Source organism: Dasypus novemcinctus, chromosome 9 (assembly GCF_030445035.2).
Source record: "Dasypus novemcinctus isolate mDasNov1 chromosome 9, mDasNov1.1.hap2, whole genome shotgun sequence".
In the NCBI taxonomy this organism is placed as follows: Eukaryota; Metazoa; Chordata; class Mammalia; order Cingulata; family Dasypodidae; genus Dasypus; species Dasypus novemcinctus.
In genome coordinates, this window is record NC_080681.1 from 49,541,107 (window position 1) to 49,559,838 (window position 18,732).

Here is an 18,732-nt window from a genome sequence, read left to right on the forward strand (position 1 = left end):
ATAATAGGGGGACAAATGGGGTCGATTTTTCTCCTTGGTGATATGGGAATGTTCTAAAATTGATTGTGGTGAAGAATGCACAAATGTGATTATACTGAGAGCCATTAATTATACATTTGGGTGGATGGTGAGGTGTGTGAATAAAACTGTTGTTTTTCTTAAAATAGACTCACTTATATAAAAAACCAGGAAAAATGGGACCTCACATATATATTTTTAATGTAATATTATTACAAAGTCAATAAAAAATTAAAAAATTTAAAAAAAAAAATAAATAAATAAATAAAAAAATAAAAAACCAGGAAAATCTCAACATGAACAGGAAAGGACAATCAACAGATGCTGACACCAGATTGCAAAGATGTTGCAACAAGTGACAAGAATTTTATAACAACCACCCTAAAATTGTTCGAAAAAATAGAAAGTCTCAGCCAAGAAATAGAAGATTTTAAAAAGAACCAAACGGAAAATTTTGATCTGAAAAATACAATGACCAAAATAAGAAACTTAAAGGGTGGGTTCAATAGCAGAATGGGAGAGGACAGAGCACTTCAAATTAGTAAATTTGAAGCCATAACAATAGAAATTACACACTCTAAACAACAGAGAACACAAAAAATAAAAGTGAACAGAACCTCAGGAACCCGTGGGACTATAACAAAAGATTTGGAATTCATGTTTTTAGAGACCCAGAGGAGAGAAGAAAGAGCATGGGGCTGAAAAAAATATTTGAAAAAATCATGGTTAAATATTCCCCAAGTTTAGTAAAAGACGTAAACCTAGAGATTAAAGAAGCTGAGCAAATCCCAAAATGGATTAACCCGAAGAAACTTCTTTAAACTAAAGACAAATAAAGAGCAGCAGCAGAAAAAGAATTTCACCTTATCCATAGATGAAAACAATTTGAATGACAAAGGATCTCTCATCAAAACCAAGGAGACCTGAAGAAAGTGGCAAAGCATTTTTCAAGTGCTGAAAGAAAAGAACTGCCAACCCCTAACTCTATATCTGGCAAAACTGTCTTTCAGGAAAGAAAAGGAAATAAAGACATTCGTAGATGAAGGAAAACTAAGAAAATTTCTCACCAGCAGGCCTATCCTAAAAGAATGGCTAGAGTATGTTCTTGAAACAGTAAGAAAAATATGAATGAGATCATCTTAGAATATCAGGAAGGAAGGAAGAATAGAAAGAGCAAAACTATAATTAAATAGTTTTATAAATTGCGTTTGACAGTTGAAGCAAAAAGAATAGCATTGTCTGATGTGGTTCTTAATGTATGCAGAGGAAATATTTAAAGCAATTATATTATTAAGGGAGAGGAGAATCAAGGGAAGTAAGGTTTCTGTGCTTCCTTCAAATTGGTAAAAAGTCAACATCAGTAGACTGTGATAAGTTATATATGCATAATATAATACCAAGAGCAAGAATAATAAAATCTGTAAAAGAAGACACATTCAAATCCATTATAGATAGATCAAGTTGGAATTTAAAATCCACAGGAAGACAGGAAAAAGGAAACAGAAATGAAAAACAGGGAACAAACAGAAAACAAAATGACAGACTTAAGCCCTAGCACAGCAATAATTACAATAAATATAAAAGACATTGATTGGCATTGTGGATTTAAAAAAAAAAAACATGACCCAACTTTATGCTGTCTATAAAAAATTAACTTCAAAGTAATGATATAGGAAGGCTGATAAAGATGAAATAAGGTACACCATGCAAAAGTTAATGAAAAAGCAGGAAAGGATCTATTAATACTGATTAAATAGACTTCAGAGCAACAAAAATCACAAGGAATAAAGAGGTACATTATGCAATGATAAGAAATCAATGCAACAAGAAAACATAGCTATTTTAAGTGTGTATAAACCAAAAAAATACATAACCAAACAGAGGTGTGAAATACATGAAACATACATGATGGAATTGAAAGGAAAAATAGGCAAATCTTAAATTACAGTTGGAGAATTCAACACCCCTCTTTAGCAAACCATGGAACTACTAGAAAGAAAATTAGCAAGTATATAGAAGAATTCATCCAGCAGGATCTAATTGACATTTGTAGCATGGTCCACCCAACAACAGCCAAATACACATTATTTCGTGCCCATGAAACATTTATCAAGATAGAAGAAAAACCTCAAGATATTTAAAAGAAATTAGTCACAGTGTGTTCTCTGGGTACAATGAAATCAAACTAAAAGTCAAGAACAGAAAGGTAACAGAAAAATCTCCAAGCACTTGGAGATGAAACAATAAACTGTTAATAATAATTGGTCAAGAAGTATTAAGAAAATTACAAAAAAAGTTACATTGAACTGGATAAGAAAAATACAATATATCAAATTTATGGCATACAGCTAAAGCAGTACCAACAGAGAAATGTACAGCACTAAATTTTTATAATAGAAAATAGACATCTAATATCAGTCATCTATGCTTCCACCTCAAGCACTAGAAAAAGAGCAAAATATACCCAAATCAAGCACATGAAGAAAATCATAAAGAAAAGAACATAAATCCATGAAATTAAAAGCAACAGAACAATATTTAAAAATCAATAAACTAAAAAGGTGGATGCTCGAAAAGATCAATAAAATCAACAAACCTCTAGTAAGACTGACAAAGAAAAGCAAAAAGGAAAGACATAAATCACCAACCTTTAGAAATAAACAGGGAATATACCTACAGATCTCCAGACATTGAAAAGATAAAAAGGAAATACTATGGAGAACTCTACATACTTAAATTTGACAACTTGGATGAAATGGACTAAAGCTAAAGACTACAAATAACCACACCTCACTTAATATGACGTTGATAATATAAATAACTCTATAACTATTAAAGAAATTGAATGTGTAAGTTAAAAATTTCTGAAAAAGAAATCCCCAGGCCTAGATGGTTTCACTGGAGACTTTTAAAAAATTAAAACCAATTCTACACAATCTCTTCCAGAAATTAGAAGAGGAGAGAAACACTCCTCATCTCATTCACAAGGCCAATATTACCCTGATACCAAAACCTGACAAAGACTTTAGAAAGATAGAAAATTACAACCCAGTATCTCTCATGAATAGTAATGCAGCAATTCTTAATAAAATAAAAGGGAATAAGATCCAGGAATATATTAAAAGAATTATATACCATGAATAAGTGAATTTTAGTCCAAGAAGTCAAAGCTAGGTTCAAGATTTGAGAATCTGTCAATACAATCCACCATATGAATGGACTAGAGAAGAAAAAGGACATATCATATCGATTTATGCAGAAAAAGCACTAAAAAAATTCAATGCCTATCCATGATAAAAAAAACTCTCAGAAAACTAGGACTAAACAGGGAACTTACCTAACTTGAAAAAGAACATTCATTAAAAACATACAGCCAGTGTCTTAATGGTGACACACTGAATGCTTTCTTCCTAAGATCAGGAACCATACAAGGATATTCAGCATAGCACTGGAAGTCCTACCCAGAACAGTAAGACAAGGAAAGGAAATAAAAAGATATAGATATTGGAAAGGAAGAAATAAAACTGTTCCAATTTGCAGATGACAGGGTACTCTAAATGGAAAATCCCAAGGAATTTAACAAATATTCTCCAATAACTAATAACTGAGTTCAAGTAAGTCACAGAAAACAAGATCAATACACAAAACTCAATTATAGACCTATATACTAGCAATAAACATGGCAACCAAAATTATAAAATGATACCACTTATAAGCACTAAAAGAAATTAAATACTTAGGTATAAATCTAACATAACATGAACAGAGCTTGTATGTGCAAAACTCCAGAATACTGATAAATCAATGAAGACCTAAATAAATGGAGAGAAATGTTATGGTCATGGATTAGAAGACTATAATATAGTAAAGATGTCAATTCCCCCAAAACTGCCATGCAGGTTTAAAGTAATTTCTATCAATATTACAGCAAGATATTTTTTATAGAAATAGACAAAATAATTCTAAAACCCCCATGAAATAGTGAAGAAACTAGAATAGTTTTAAAAATTTTTGACAAGAATAAAGTGGGAGGAATCACTCCACCCAATTTTAAAGGCTAATTGTACTATAATAGAGCTATGGTAGTCAAGTCTGTGTGGTATTGGTGGAGAGACATATATTTTAACAACAGCAAATAAAGAACCCAGAAATAGTCCTAAACAAGCAAGGACAAGTAATTTTTGACAAAGGTACAAAGTAATTCAACAGGGGAATGAGTCTTTTCATATCCATCAGGAAAAAAATGAGCCTTGACCTAAACCTTACACATTATGCAAAATTTACTCAAAATGCATTATATATTGAAATGCAAATTTATAAAACTTCTAGAAGAAAATTTGCAGGATCTAGGACTTGGTGAAGCACTTTTAGACATGACACGAAAAACACCATCCTTAAAAAAAATCAATAAACTGAATGTCATCAAAATCTTAAACTTTTCTTTTTTTTTTAAAGGTTTGTTTATTTATTTATTTCTCTCCCCTTCCCCCCTCCCCCACCATTGTCTGTTCTCTGTGTCTATTCGCTGCATGTTCTTCTTTGTCTGCTTCTGTTGTTGTCAGCTGCACGGGAATCTGTGTTTCTTTTTGTTGCATCATCTTGTGTCAGCTCTCTGTGTGTGCGCCACCATTTCTGGGCAGGCTGAACTTTCTTTCACGCTGGGCGGCTCTCCTTACAGGGAGCACTCCTTGCGCGTGGGGCTCCCCTACGTGGGGACACCCCTACATGGCACGGCACTCCTTGCATGCATCAGCACTGCGCATGGGCCAGCTGCACATGGGTCAAGGAGGCCCGGTGTTTGAACGGTGGACCTCCCATGTGGTAGATAGACACCCTAACCACTGGGCCAAGTCCACTTCCCTTAAACTTTTCTTTTGTGAAAGACCCTGTTAAAATGCTGAAAAGACTACAGACTAGGAGAATATTTGCAAACCACATATATGGCAATTGATTTGTATCTAGAATTTATAAATACCTCTTAAAACTCAAAAATAAAAAGCACAAGCTATCTAATTAGAAAATGGCCAAAGACATAAAAAACATTTCACGAGAGGATATTTGGAGGGCAAAATATCACATGAAAAGATGTTCAATATGCTTAGTCATAAGGGCAATGCAAATTAAAACCATAATGAGATATCACTACATACTATTAGAACAGCTAGAAAAAAAAAGAAAAAACAAACAAGACCAAATAAAATGGGACTGCAGGGAAATTAGGTCTCTCAAATATTGTTATTGGGAAAGTAAAATGTTCAGTTATTCTGGAAAGCAGTTTGGCAATTTCTTAAAAAGCTAAATACAAAATTACAATATGACCAGCAATAGTCATACTCCTGGTCCCTTATCCCAAAGGAATGAAAACTTATTTTATATATTTTTTTAAAATAACCCTTACATTAATGTCCATACAACTGTGTTTGTAACAGCCAAAAACTGGAAACAACTAAAAATGTTCTTCAAAAGAGAGTAATTAAACAAATTGTGGTATATCTAAGCCATGGAATACTACTAAACAATAAAAAGGAAGGAACATTCAATATACACAACTTGGATGGAACTCAAAAGACATTAGTAAGAGTGGCAGAAGCCAATCTCAAAAGATGACATACCATATGATTCCATATTTAAAACATTCTCAAAATTACAAAAGTATGGAGATGGAGAAAAGAGTAATGGTTTCCAATGTTTCAGGATGGTGGAGGGGTAGGGGCTATGAAGACTTAGTATGACAGAGATCTGTACTCTCTTTGCAACTTCCTATGACTCAATTATTATTTCAAAATAAAAATGTTTTTAAAAGTATAATGAGACTCACCATAGTTTAATACTTCTTTTTGAATTCTTTTGAACTTTGACACCATTTTAGAGGAGATTTCATTGATAGAGTTGATATCGAAGACATACACCACACAGTGAATCCTTTCCTTTGGTGATGGAGAGGTGATGAAGTCAGGATGATTGGGCGTAATTGGTTTATGGGGATTAAACTGTTATAGAAACATTCAGAGAGTCTCTGCTCAGTTCTTTAAGACTCAATTCATGCTTCAAATATCATCACCACTATCCTCGAACTTGAAACTTCCTTTCCACCACAAGCATATCATTATATCTTTCTTAAAGAAAGTCATGTCATTTCTTTGGTAAAAATGATAACAATTCACTATTTAAAACATGAAGGAAAGTACAAAAAAATATTTTTAAAAATCCCACTCTGAATTCCAATCTCCAGAAATAACTAACATTTGTTATACACCATTTAAGACTCCTCTGTAAGGATCAGGCATACTTAAATGGACAAAAGGATAGAGAGAAAGGGAGAGAGGAAAATATATTGAAAATGCCATTCAAAAGAAAATACAATATATTTCTTTTAATCTTACATAAGAAAAATAAATCAAACAGATGAAGTACCAAATTTCAAATTAATGTCTCCTTACCACAAGACAATAATCTTTCTAGGGTTAAGTAAATAGATTATGGGGAGGGCGGGGGAAGGGGAGAGAAATAAATAAAAAATAAATCTTTAAAACCAATAGATTACAAAACACTGTAAAAGGTTGGTTTTTTTTTTAACTATATGTTTCAATGTTGGAGTGAATAGATTACTCTTTGCTATAAAAAGTGTTAGTAAAGTCACGGTTTCTCCCATCTCTTGCTCTGTTCCTCTTCCCTGTATCTTTATGTCTCCTTTTCCTTTACTAGAGTGTGAAATCCTTCAGGATAAGTATTATATTCTCATTTGACTATGTGTTTCCGGTAACTACGTTGGTGTCTGGCGCATGTTCGGTTTTACTACATTCTTTTTAAAATGAATATATAGTTAAGGTTTCTAATTATACACAATTGGGAAGCAAAGGAGGTCACTATTTAGAACTTGAGGCTGATTTTATTATACTGAATACCTAAAAGATGACATTAATAGTTCATTCTTTTGAGCAGAGCGCATCACCTAATTTAATCTTCTCAGTCACCCTATGAGAGGGATATGATTATTACCCATATTTACACATGAAAAAACTAAAACCTAAGGGGACAAGTATGTGACTTGTTTAAGGGTATATAGTTCATAAGGGGCAGAGTCATTCTTTGGATCAGTAGTGAAGCCTAAGCTCTTAGAATGTAATATCACTCTTCAATATAAAGTGATTAATTATTCCAATATTTTGTCTGCGTGATTATAAAATACAAGAGATTAAAGTACTACTTCCCTATTACTTTACATTGCTTTAAAGAGTCATGTCAATACAATCTTCCCCTGAACTTTCCTGGAACCTGAATGAGTAGAATTCTGCCCAATGGCTTTATTTCTCAATGCTATTAAAACAAAGAACATTTACTCTACTTCAATTACATGAATGTTTATTCATTTAAAGTAGAGCAGTATCCATAGATATTGGAACCACATATGGAAGATTTTGCCTTCTGGGGCATGCGATAGCTAATTTCATATGTCAACTTAGCTAGGGTATGGCATCCAGTTGTTTTGTAAAGGATTGTTACTGTTTTGTAGACAAATTTAAATTAGTTAATTGTATCCATGACTGATTACATCTATAATCAATAAAGGTGACTGCCTTCAGCCCGTGAAAGGAATCTCCACATCCAATCAGTTGAAGGCCTATGGGAGAACTAAGGATTTTAGCAGTCAGAAAGAATTTCTATCTCTACTTCAGAGTCAGCTTCTCCTGGAATTCACCATCACCTTCTTTACATTTCCAACTTGCAGCCTGCCCTATGGAATTTGGACTTCCCAATTCCCACAATCACATGAGCCAAATCCTATTTAAAAATCTCTTATATATATATAAAGTAAATATATGTATAATATAATAAATATTTTATTTATATATATATATATCCCTGCTGGTTCTGTTTCTCTGGAGAACCCTAACACAAGGCAAAAATCCAGTGAAAAACATTGATGAAAATGATTTTAAATGTTTTGGAGAATGGAAGATATCCTACCTGATATCTGTCGGGCACACAGCCTTTTAAAATGTGAGGTATGTCATCCACACACAATCCTACTCCCTCTTTCTCAGCCAGTCCCATTGAGTCACAAAATGTAAAAGGCAGAGATGTGCCATATTCTCTATCTTTAATGGAATATATCCTAAACTGCAAGAAAAAAAAAGGAAACGAGACCTTTTCAAGTGGAAAATTTCATTCTTCAACAAGTATTTAAGACACAATGGCAAGCACAGAGACTGGTCAATTTTTTAAACACAGGTGATCACAAATGTTTTCTCAAGACTCTTTTAGACTCAAAAATTATTGAAGAGCCCAAGGATATTTTATTTATAAGGTTTATATTTATTGAGATTTACCTTATTAGAAATTTTAACTGAAAAAATGTCTTTTGTATTTATTTATTTATTTATTATAAGGGAAGTTGGTTTACAGAAGAATCATATATATAATACAGGATTTGCATGTATTATTCTATCATTAATGCCTTGCACAGTTGCTACAATTTTAAAAAGTTTATTTTTATAATTATACTATTAACTATACTTCATGGTTTAAGATTGATTATGCTGTGTGGTTCTATGGACCTTCTTTTATAATTTTTATTCTAATAACATATATATAACCTAAAATTTCCCCTTTTATCCACATCCAAATACATAATTCAGTGCTGTTAAATTTACAATGTTGTGTTAATATCACCACCATCCTTTACCAAAATTTTCCATTGCCCCAAATAGAAAGTCTGTCCATTTTAATCCTTCACTCCCTATTCCCTACTCATACCATGTCCCATTGTAAACTATATTCTATATTCTGACTCTATGAGTTTGGTTTTTCTAATTATTTCATATCAACGAGATCATATAATATTTGTCCTTTTCCATCTGGCTTATTTCATTCAACATGCTATCTTTAAGATCTATCCATGTTGTTATATGTATCAGAACTTCCTAACTTTTTATACTGAATAATATTCCATATTGTGTATAAATCACAAATTGTTTATCCATTCATCAGTTGATATATACATGAATTGCTTTCACCTTTTGACAACTGTAGACAATGCTTCTATAAACATCAGTGTGCAAATATATTCTCAGTTCCATGCTTCCAATTCTTTTGGGTATATACCCCGTGGTGGGATGGCCAGATCATATGGTAATTCTAAACTTATCTTTCTGAGGAACTGCCAAACTGTCTTCCACAGAGGCTGCATCATTTTACATTTCCACCAGCAATGAAAGAGCATGCTTCTTCCTTCACACCCTCTCCATCACTTGTAATATTCATTTTTTATTTTAAATAGTGGCCATTCTAGTGCATGTGAGAAGGTATCTCATTGTGGTTCTGACTTCTATTTCCCCAGTGGCTAATTATTTTGAGTATCTTTTCATGTGCTTTATGGCCATTTGTATATCTTCTTTGATGAAATGTTCATTCAAGTCTTTTGCCCATTTTTTAATTACTTGTCTTTTTGTTGTTCAGTTTAAGAATTTATTTATTTATTCTATATGTTTAACCCTTTTAGGCCATGGGGTTTTCAAATATATTCTCCCAGTGTGTAGGATGTTGTTTTACTTTCATGATAAAACTTTTTGAAATACAAATGTTTTCAATTTTGATGAGATCCCATTTATCTATTTTTTCTTTTGTTTCTTGTGCTTTGTCTAAGAAACCAATGCCTAATACAAGGGCCTAAAGATGCTTCCCTATGTTTTTTTGTAGCGATTTGATAGTTCTGACTCTTATATTTAAGTCTTTGTTCCATTTTGATTTGATTTTTGTATATGGTATGAAGTAGGGGTCCTCCTTCATTCTTTTGCAAGTAGAGATAGTTTTCCCAGCACCATTTGTTGAAGAGACTATTTTTTCCCAGTTGAGAGGTGTGATGGCTATATTTATGTGTCAACTTGGTCAAGTAATTATGTCACTTTTTGGTTAAGTACTGGCTTGATTGTTCCTATGAAGATATTTCATGGACCTAAATCTTCAGTTAGTTGATTTTACTATGGCTGATTATATCTACACTCAACTAAGGAGATGGCTTTAACGATGAGAGACATCTCATCCAATCAGTAGAAGGCTTTAATAGGAGAAGTCCAGCTTCTCCTGGACAATTCATTGAGGACCTTCATTGGAATTCCTGGCTAGCAACCTGCCCTATGGAATTTGGGCTTGTGCATGCCCACAATCATGTGAGGCAATTTTTATAAAGATAGCATAAGATTTATAGATACCGCCTGTCATTTCTGTTTCTGTAAAGAAGCTTCACTAAAACAGATATGGTACCAGGAGTGGTTCTTGAGAAACAGAATCTTAAGGAAGAGATTTCTACGTTGGTTCTGGGGTTTTCAGAATTGGTTCTCTAATCCGGTTAGATACAAAGGCACTGGTGACTCTATTTTCAATAATCATGAGTTGGCAATAGAGATATGCAAAATATCACCACTGGATATGGTTACTCAAAATCTATAAGAGGCAAAGCTATGGGTAAGAATGTGTTTGATACCTCATCAGATTTTCCTGGATATAAAAGTTATAATAATTGCTTGTTGTTACTAAATATATTGGATAAAGTTATAAAAGAAAGAGATGAGTTGAAGACTTCAAATTTGGAACTTAAAGTTTGCATGATGTACATGAAAATTTCTACATGTACTCTAAAAGAAAATCTTATTTCATGTAGTCACAGACTTGAGATTTCTGAAATCCAGACCTAGAGTCTCATTGCACAAGTGGCTGAATTACAATGTCAACTAAACTCACAATTTGCAGGGTATCTGCTGTTAAAGTGAGGGCATTGATAGGAAAGGAACAGGATTCTTCAAAGTGGAATGGGAACATATGGGTTAATAATAATGGCAGTGAAGAAAGTGAACCCTAAATACTGCTAAGTTTTTGTCAGATAAACTCGTAATAGACTGTTCTGAGGAACGAGCCTCCAAACATTCAGTCTGCCCTGAGAAATCTGCCATCCCACCTCACCTGAAGTGATTCACCTTGCTATGCCTGTAAAACCGGTAACATCTTCCCTGAGGAAACTGTCCTCACTATTCTGTCTGAAGAGATTAACACATTTTCAACAAATGGAACTGCAATGAAATGCCCTGAGGTAATTGGCATTTAAGATACTTCTAATTCTTCTTGGGACCCACTCCTAGCACTTTCGTTTCTTCCAAATATATAACTAGACTGTGTGGGAAAATAGCTTGAAGTTGAACATGCGTTTCCATAACGCAGATAAAAAGTGGACTTAGGAACACCAGCCTTGACTAGAGGGAAAGCTGTCTGGTCAGCATGAAAATTGCTTGCATGAGGAAGTATTTGTACTTTGTATGGTCTGTTCCCTAATATTGTAGGTGGTGCAGCTTTAATAACAAGCAGCCTTGAAAGTAAACATAGATAGCTATTGCTTTGTAATCTCTAATAAGTACGATGTGGAAACTAGGATCGTGACTCTCAGTTTCAGAAGCTGTTGAGTCCCCTGGTCCCATCTTTAATTTCTCTCTCATGTCTTTCTTTCTGTCCTTTTATTTCTTCAGTTCTGCATCACCTTCCCTTTGTGCAAACCTACTGCTAAGCTGGTCTCAGCAAGATTGAAATTGAAGCAGGTGCAAAAGTGAGGGACAAAGTGTAACCCATGAGGAGGTGTAATATACTACAAAAGAAGTACATGAATTTTCCAATTTATATACATGGAAATCAGAGGAATATGTGTAAGAATGGATATTAAGGGTATGGGATAATAGTGGAAGGAATATAAAGTTGGATCAGGCTGGATTTATTGATATGGGCCCATTAAGCAGAGATTCTGGATTCAATGTTGTAGCTCAAGGGGTTAGAAAAGATACAGTTTGTTGAGGTGGACATTTGAAATGTGGACCAAAAGATGGCTTACATTATCTGAGGCTGAAATTCCAGAACTGCCCTGGTATACTGTAGATGAGGGAATCCAAAGGCTTAAAACAGGTGACAAGAATTGACCCCTTTGCCAGTCAGGTGAAAACCACAGACCCCTTACTAAGCCCACACTATATTGTGTATTATTTGATAAATATATTACACCTGCACCAGCAAGTCCCACAAAAATAATGTTTTTTTGAATTTCAATTCAAGCTCACAGACCCCTTTTTAAGAACCTCTGGCTTAGAAAGACTGGAATATTAGAATGAATTTACTATATAAGACCAGCTCACCAATCCAAAGAATGTCCATAGGACATGCTTTTCAGCAGGACTGTGAGAAATAAATTTGTGAGACTAACTCCATCTTCCCTATAGAGCTCTGTGGTTGCTCTTTTCTTTAGGTCAGATATTACTGTGGAAACTGCTGTCACCAAACGTGAATAATTAAAACAATGGTTATGATTGGATTCTGGGTTGGTAGAAGCCAAGTGGCAGCACTTAATAGCCAATGATGAGCTGGGTATAACTACCATAATGGATAGCAGACAAAAAGCAACTAAAATAGTCTGATTTGCAGAGACCTATGTCACTGGCTAGTAGACAATTGAGTACCAAGAAATAAAATATATGGGCAGTCTACTAAATTCATACTTGATATGTATAAGTACAAGTGTTCTAGGTCAAGCGAAGAAAAGTCTAACTTGAATTACAAAAACAGAGTCACCACCCCTTAGTCAATTGCCAGACGTAAGAATTTACAAACCCAGATCCCTTTGAATGAAGAGAAGGCCAGGTCCCCTTAGGGAAGGACCCCGTTAAAATGCCCAAAATTTTTACCTTAATCTTCCTCCAAGCCTTCATCCAAAGAGACCTAGGGCCTTTCACCAGGGTAACTTTGCACCAGGAAAAAGGAACTGACCAGAGATTTTAGGGATTATCTGACACTGGCTCAGAAATGACATTAATTCCAGGAAACCCAAGACATCACTATGGTCAACCAGAGTAGGGGCTTATGGAGGTCAGGTGACTGATGGAGTTTAACTCAGGTCTGTCTCATAGTAGGTCCAATGGATCCTGGACCCATTCTGTGGTTATTTCCTAGTCCCATTGGAGTAGACATACTCAGCAACTGGCAGAATCCTTCATTGGTTCCCCAATTTATGGAATGGGGGCTACTAAAGTAGGAAAGGCCAAGTGGAAGCCACTAGAATTATACCTACCTAGCACAATAGTTAATCAAAAGTAATATCAGATTCCTGGAAGAATTGTAGACATCAGTACCATCATCACGGACTTAAAGGATGCAGAGGTAGTGGTTCCCGCCACATCCCCATTCAGTTATCCTATTTGGCCCATGAAGAAAGAAGATAGATCTTAGAGGATGAGAGTGGATAATTGAAATATTTAATCAGGTGGTAACTCCAATTACAGCTGCTTTTCCAGATGTGGTATAATTGCTTGAGCAAATCAACACATCTCATGGTACCTAGTATGCAGCAATTGATCTGGCAAATGCTTTGTCTCCATTGCTGATAGTAAAGACTATCAGAAACAACTTGCTTTCAGTTGGCAAGGCCAGTAATATATCTTCACTGTCCTACCTCAGGGTTATATCAACTCTCCATGCCCTATGTCATAATCTAGTCTGCAGTGAACTTGATATTCTCTCCCTCCCACAAGACATCAAACTGGCCCATTATATTGATGATATAATATTGATTGGAACTAGTGAGGAAGATGTAGCAACTTTTTTAGACTTATTGGTACTTGTGTGTCAGAGGATGGGAGAGAAATCCAACAAAATACAGGGGCATTCCATCTCGGTAAAATTTATAGGTGTCTGGCGAAATGGGGTATGTCAAGATATCCCTTCTATAGGGGATAAGAATAAGCTGTTGCATCGGCTCTCCACTGCCCCCCACACCCCCCCACCCCCACCGCCATGACCAAAAGAGGTATAATACCTCATCAACCTCATTGGATTTTAGAGAAAACTTATTCCTTATTTGGGTGTGCTACTCTGGCCCATTTACTGAGTGACCAGAAAAACTGCTAGTTTTGAGTGGGGCCAGAGCAAGCAGAGGCTCTGCAAGAGGTCCAAGCTTCTTTGCAAGATGCTCTGCCAGTTGGACCATATGATCCAGCAGATCCAATGGCGCTGGAAGTGTTAGTGGCAAATAGAGATGCAGTTTGGAACCACTGGCAGGACCCTATAGGAAAATCACAACCCAGATTTTGGAGGAAATTCTTGCCATCCTCTGTAGATAACTACTCTCAAGAAACAGCTTTTGACCTGCTACTGCAAGGCCTGAGTAGAGACCAAACACTTAACCATGGGCCACCAAGTTTCCATGAGACCTGAATTGCCTATCATGAGCTGGATGTTGTCTAATCCACCAAGCATAGCAGCACTCCATCATAAAATAGAAGTGGTATATATGAGATGGTGGTATATATGAGTAGATCCTGAAGACACAAGTAAATTATAAGAGGAAGTGACCCTCCTCCTCCTGCCACATTCTCATCTCTTTCCCAGCCCACAGCTACGGCCTCTTCAGGAGTTACTTACAATCAGTTACTTAGGAACAGAAAACTCAGGCCTGGTTTACCAATGGTTCTGCCCAATATTCAGGTACCAACCAAAAGTGGAGAGCTGCAGCACTAAAGCCCCTTTCTGTGATGTCCCTGAAGGACAATGGTAATGGGAAATCCTCCCACTAGGCTGAACGTTGAGCATTAATTTAACTTTACTGGGAAGGAGAAATGGCTTCAGGTGCATTTGTATACTGAATCATGGGCCATTGCCAAGGGTTTGGCTGTATGGTTAGGAATTTGTAAGGAACATGTTTGGAAAACGGGTGACAAAGAGATCTGGGGAAGAAGTATGTGGGTAGACCTCTCTGAGTAAGCAAAAAACAAAGATATTTCCATCCCAAGTGAATGCTCACCAGAGGGTGATTTCAGCAGAGAAAAATTTTAATAAACTTGGATGAGATGTCTCATTCTATGGAAATCAGTCAGCATCTTTCCCCAGCCACTCATATCATTACCCAATAGGTTCATGAACAAAGTGGTCATGGTGACAGGGATGGAGATTATGCATGGGGTCAACAACACGAACTTCCACTTATCAAGGCTAAACTGCCTACAACCAGTGCCGAGAGGCCAATCTGCCCGTAGCAGGAACCAACACTCATTCCCCAACATGGCACAGTTCTCCAAGGTTATCAGCCTGCTATTTGGTGGCAGTTTGATTAAATTGGACTACTTCCGTCATGGAATAGGCAGCAAATTGTTCTAACTGGAATAAATATATACTCCGGAAATGGATTTGCCTTCCCCGCATGCAATGCTTCTGCCAAAACTACCCTCCATGAACCTAAAGAATGCCTAATTCACCATCATGTTATTCAACACAGCATCACTTCTGATCAAGAAACCAACTTCATAGCAAAGGAAGTGCAGAAAACGCATGTGTTCATTGAATTCTCCAGTCTTACCAGGTTCCCCGCCTCCTGAAGCAACTGGATTGATAGAACAGTGAAATGGGCGTTGTAAGACTCAATTACAGGAGAAGCACTACAAGGAGGGTGGGGCGGAGAGCTGAAGAGTGGCGAGGCAGCGGGAAAGGGCGGCTAGAGCGCCCCAAACGCTCTTGCTCTTTCACTCTTGCTCTCCCTCTCCCCTTCCCCGGCAGCACCCTCCTCCCTTAGCCCACCAGTAACTCCCACCCCTTCCTTAACCCTTAACGTTCCTGCAGGAAGCTTTTCATAGTTCCCAGATCCGGAAGCCCCCAGGTCAGCAGGACTTGAAGGGGGCGGGGTAAGGAGAAAAAGAGGGGCGAGAAATGGAAAGGGAGAAGGAGGGTGGGCCTTCGAGACAGCTTGTGCTCTCTTGATTGGAGTTTTCTGAACGTGACACGGGGCGGGGAGGGGGGGGAGGTGGCAGGCTAAGGAGCAGGAAGGAACCTGCAGGGGAGGGAAGGTGGTGACAGGGAGGGGCGGGGTGAGCTAGCAGGGAAAAAACAGGAGGGAGGGAGTAAAAAGTAAGAGAACGGGAGAATGGAAACTTTGAAAGAGAGAAAAGAATAAGACGGGGTTGCAAGGAAAAGGGAGTACCCGGAAATGAAGGAAAACATAATAATGCCATTATGCGTGCTGCTACAGAGTAATGTCACGATGTTAAGATAGAAAAGGAGCTTAGATAAGAAAAAAAGAGTTTTTGATTTGGTAGACCTAAAAAAATAATAATAAAAGACTCAATTACAGTGGCACCTAGGTGACAATACCCTGCAGGGCTGGGGCAATTTTCTCCAGGAGTCTGTATATGCTCTCAATCAGTGTCCACTCCATGGTGCTGATTTTCCACAGCCAGGATGCATGGGTCCAGGAATCAAGGAGTGGAAATGGGAGTGGCACCAATCACTAGTAACCCTAGTGATCCACTAGGAAATTTTTTTTTCTCTCCATACAGCTTTAGGCTCTGCTGGTCTACAGGTCTTAGTTCCAAAAGGAGGAGTGCTTTCACCAGGAGACACATCAATTCCATTGAAATGGAAGTTCAGACTATCATTTGGCTACTTTGGGCTCCTCATCTTTCCAAATCATCAGGCAAAGAAGGGAATTATTGTACCGGCTTGGGTGATTTGTCCTATCATGGGGAAACAGGACTGCAACTACACAATGCAGGTAAAAAAGAGATTGCCTGGAATATAAGCGATCCCTCAGGGCATCTCTTAATAATACCACACTCTGTGATTAAAGTTGATGTAAAACTGCAACAACCCAATCCAGGCACGACTACCAATGACCCAAAAACTTCAGGAATGAGGGCTGGGTCACCCCACCAGGCAAAGACCCATAGCCAGCTATGGTGATTGCTAAGGGTAAAGGGAACATGGATTGGGTAGTGGAAGAAGGTAATGATAAACATGAACTACAACTATGCAACCTGTTACAGAAATGAGAAATGTAATGGTTTTGAATATTTCTTCCTTGTCTTGTAATGCATATTTTTATATGATCATAAGAAATTATCTTTGTTTTCTTCCCTATCCTATTCCCTTTTCCTATCACATAAGTTGTATTAATTTTATGTTGCAGCATTTAAGTTATAGGACATCAAGTTTAAGACTAACTCATACCCAAGGACTTGCACCCCATTCTGTAGAGATTTAGTATGTTTCTGGTTGTACATAGGACAGTTGAGTATTATTAGGTGAAAATTTTGACTGTTATTGTTTTTTATTTAGAGATTAAGTAGGTATAAGGTGATATATATGGCTGTCAAGTTGACAAGGGGAGGCTTATGATAGTTAGGTTCATGTGTCAATTTGGCCAGGTGATCATGTCCAGTTGTTTAGTTAAGCTAGAGATGGTCAGATTGTTACTGTGACAACATTTTGTGTTCTTAAATAATAAGCAAATTGATTGCAACTATGGATGATTACAACTGCAATCAATGGAGGAGATTGACTTCAACAAGGAGAGACATCTCATCCAATCAGGTTGTATTAGTCAGGGTTCTCTAGGGAAACAGAGTCAACAAGAGACATCTGTCTTTAAAATTGTGCAATTTTATAAGAGTATCTCATGCAGCCATGGGGATGCACAAGTCCAGGTTATGCAGGCAGGCTGCAACCAGGGGTTCGAATGAAAGTCTTGTGAAGGTCTTGATGAGTTCTGGGAGACACTGGCTGTCCAAAGATGAGCTGGGAAATTCTCACTCAATGCTGGAATCACTTCCCCTTTTAAGGCATTCAACTGATTGGGTTAAGCTCACTCATTGCTGATGGCAATCTCCCTGATTGATGTAATTGTAATCAGCTATCTATGATTTACCACTGCAGTAAAGTCAAGGGTGACTAAAGTCCATAAATGCCCTTGTATTACAGTTAGCCCAGTGCTTATTTGACCAAACAACAGGGCACAATTACCTGACCGAGTTGACACAATAGTCTAATCATCACAGTCCACCACTTGTCAACCCGGCAACCCTACACATTACCTGAAACCACACTTAGTCTCTAAGTAAAAACAATGACAGACATATATATATATATATATATTTCTGCCTAACAATGTTCAACTCTCCTGTGTACAACCGGAAATGCATTAATTCCGTACAGAATAGGGTGCAAGTTCTTGGGTAATATTCACTCTCAAACTTGACATCCTCAAATATTATGAAACTGATACAACTTGCTATATGATAAGGGAAAAGTTTGGGGAAGACAAAAAAATTAGTTTTGTGTACATATACAATCATCATCATCATGAAACAAGGAAGAAAGATTCATGACCATTATAGTCCTCATTTCTGTAACTGATCACGTGGTCGAAATTCATATTTATCACTACCTTCTTCCACTATGCATTTCATGTTCCCATTACCTTCAGCAAGCACTTCAGCTGGCTGTGGTTCTTTGCCTGGTACGGTGACCCAAACTTTCATTCCTAATGATTCTGGGCAATTGTTAGTCCTGCTTGGATTGGGTTGTTGCAATTTTCTGTTGACTTTAATCATACGACACAGCAGTACTAGGAGATGCCCCAGAGGATCTCTTGTATTCCAGGCAAACTCATCTTTACCCCCATTATGTAGATGCAGTCCTATTTCCCCTGGATAGTCAGGATCAATCATCCCAGCCAGTATAGTAATTCCCTTCACTGACTGTTGATTCAGAGGTAAGAGGAACCCAAAGTGGCCAGGTGGCAGTTTTAACTCCCAGTTCAATGGAATCATTGTTATGTTCCCTGGTGACAGCACCCCTCCTTTTGGGACTAAAACCTGTAGACCAGCAGAGTTTGAGGTTGTAGGGACAGGAAACAAAAAT

At 36.9% G+C, this 18,732-nt stretch overlaps 1 protein-coding gene across 2 annotated transcripts in view; it reads right to left on the reverse strand.

Annotated features, from left to right (window-relative positions):
- The window catches only part of IFI44L (interferon induced protein 44 like), a 56,919-nt gene that overhangs the window by 13,972 nt on the left and 24,215 nt on the right, over positions 1–18,732 (reverse strand). The window contains exons 5-6 of one of the 2 annotated variants that reach the window (XM_004472847.4): positions 7,987–8,139; positions 5,837–6,008 (exon numbers count right to left, since the gene is read on the reverse strand). In XM_004472847.4, coding sequence (XP_004472904.2) covers positions 5,837–6,008; positions 7,987–8,139 — 325 coding nt within the window. The remainder of the gene's footprint in view (positions 1–5,836; positions 6,009–7,986; positions 8,140–18,732) is intronic. The other variant, XM_058303305.2, reaches the window with a different exon arrangement.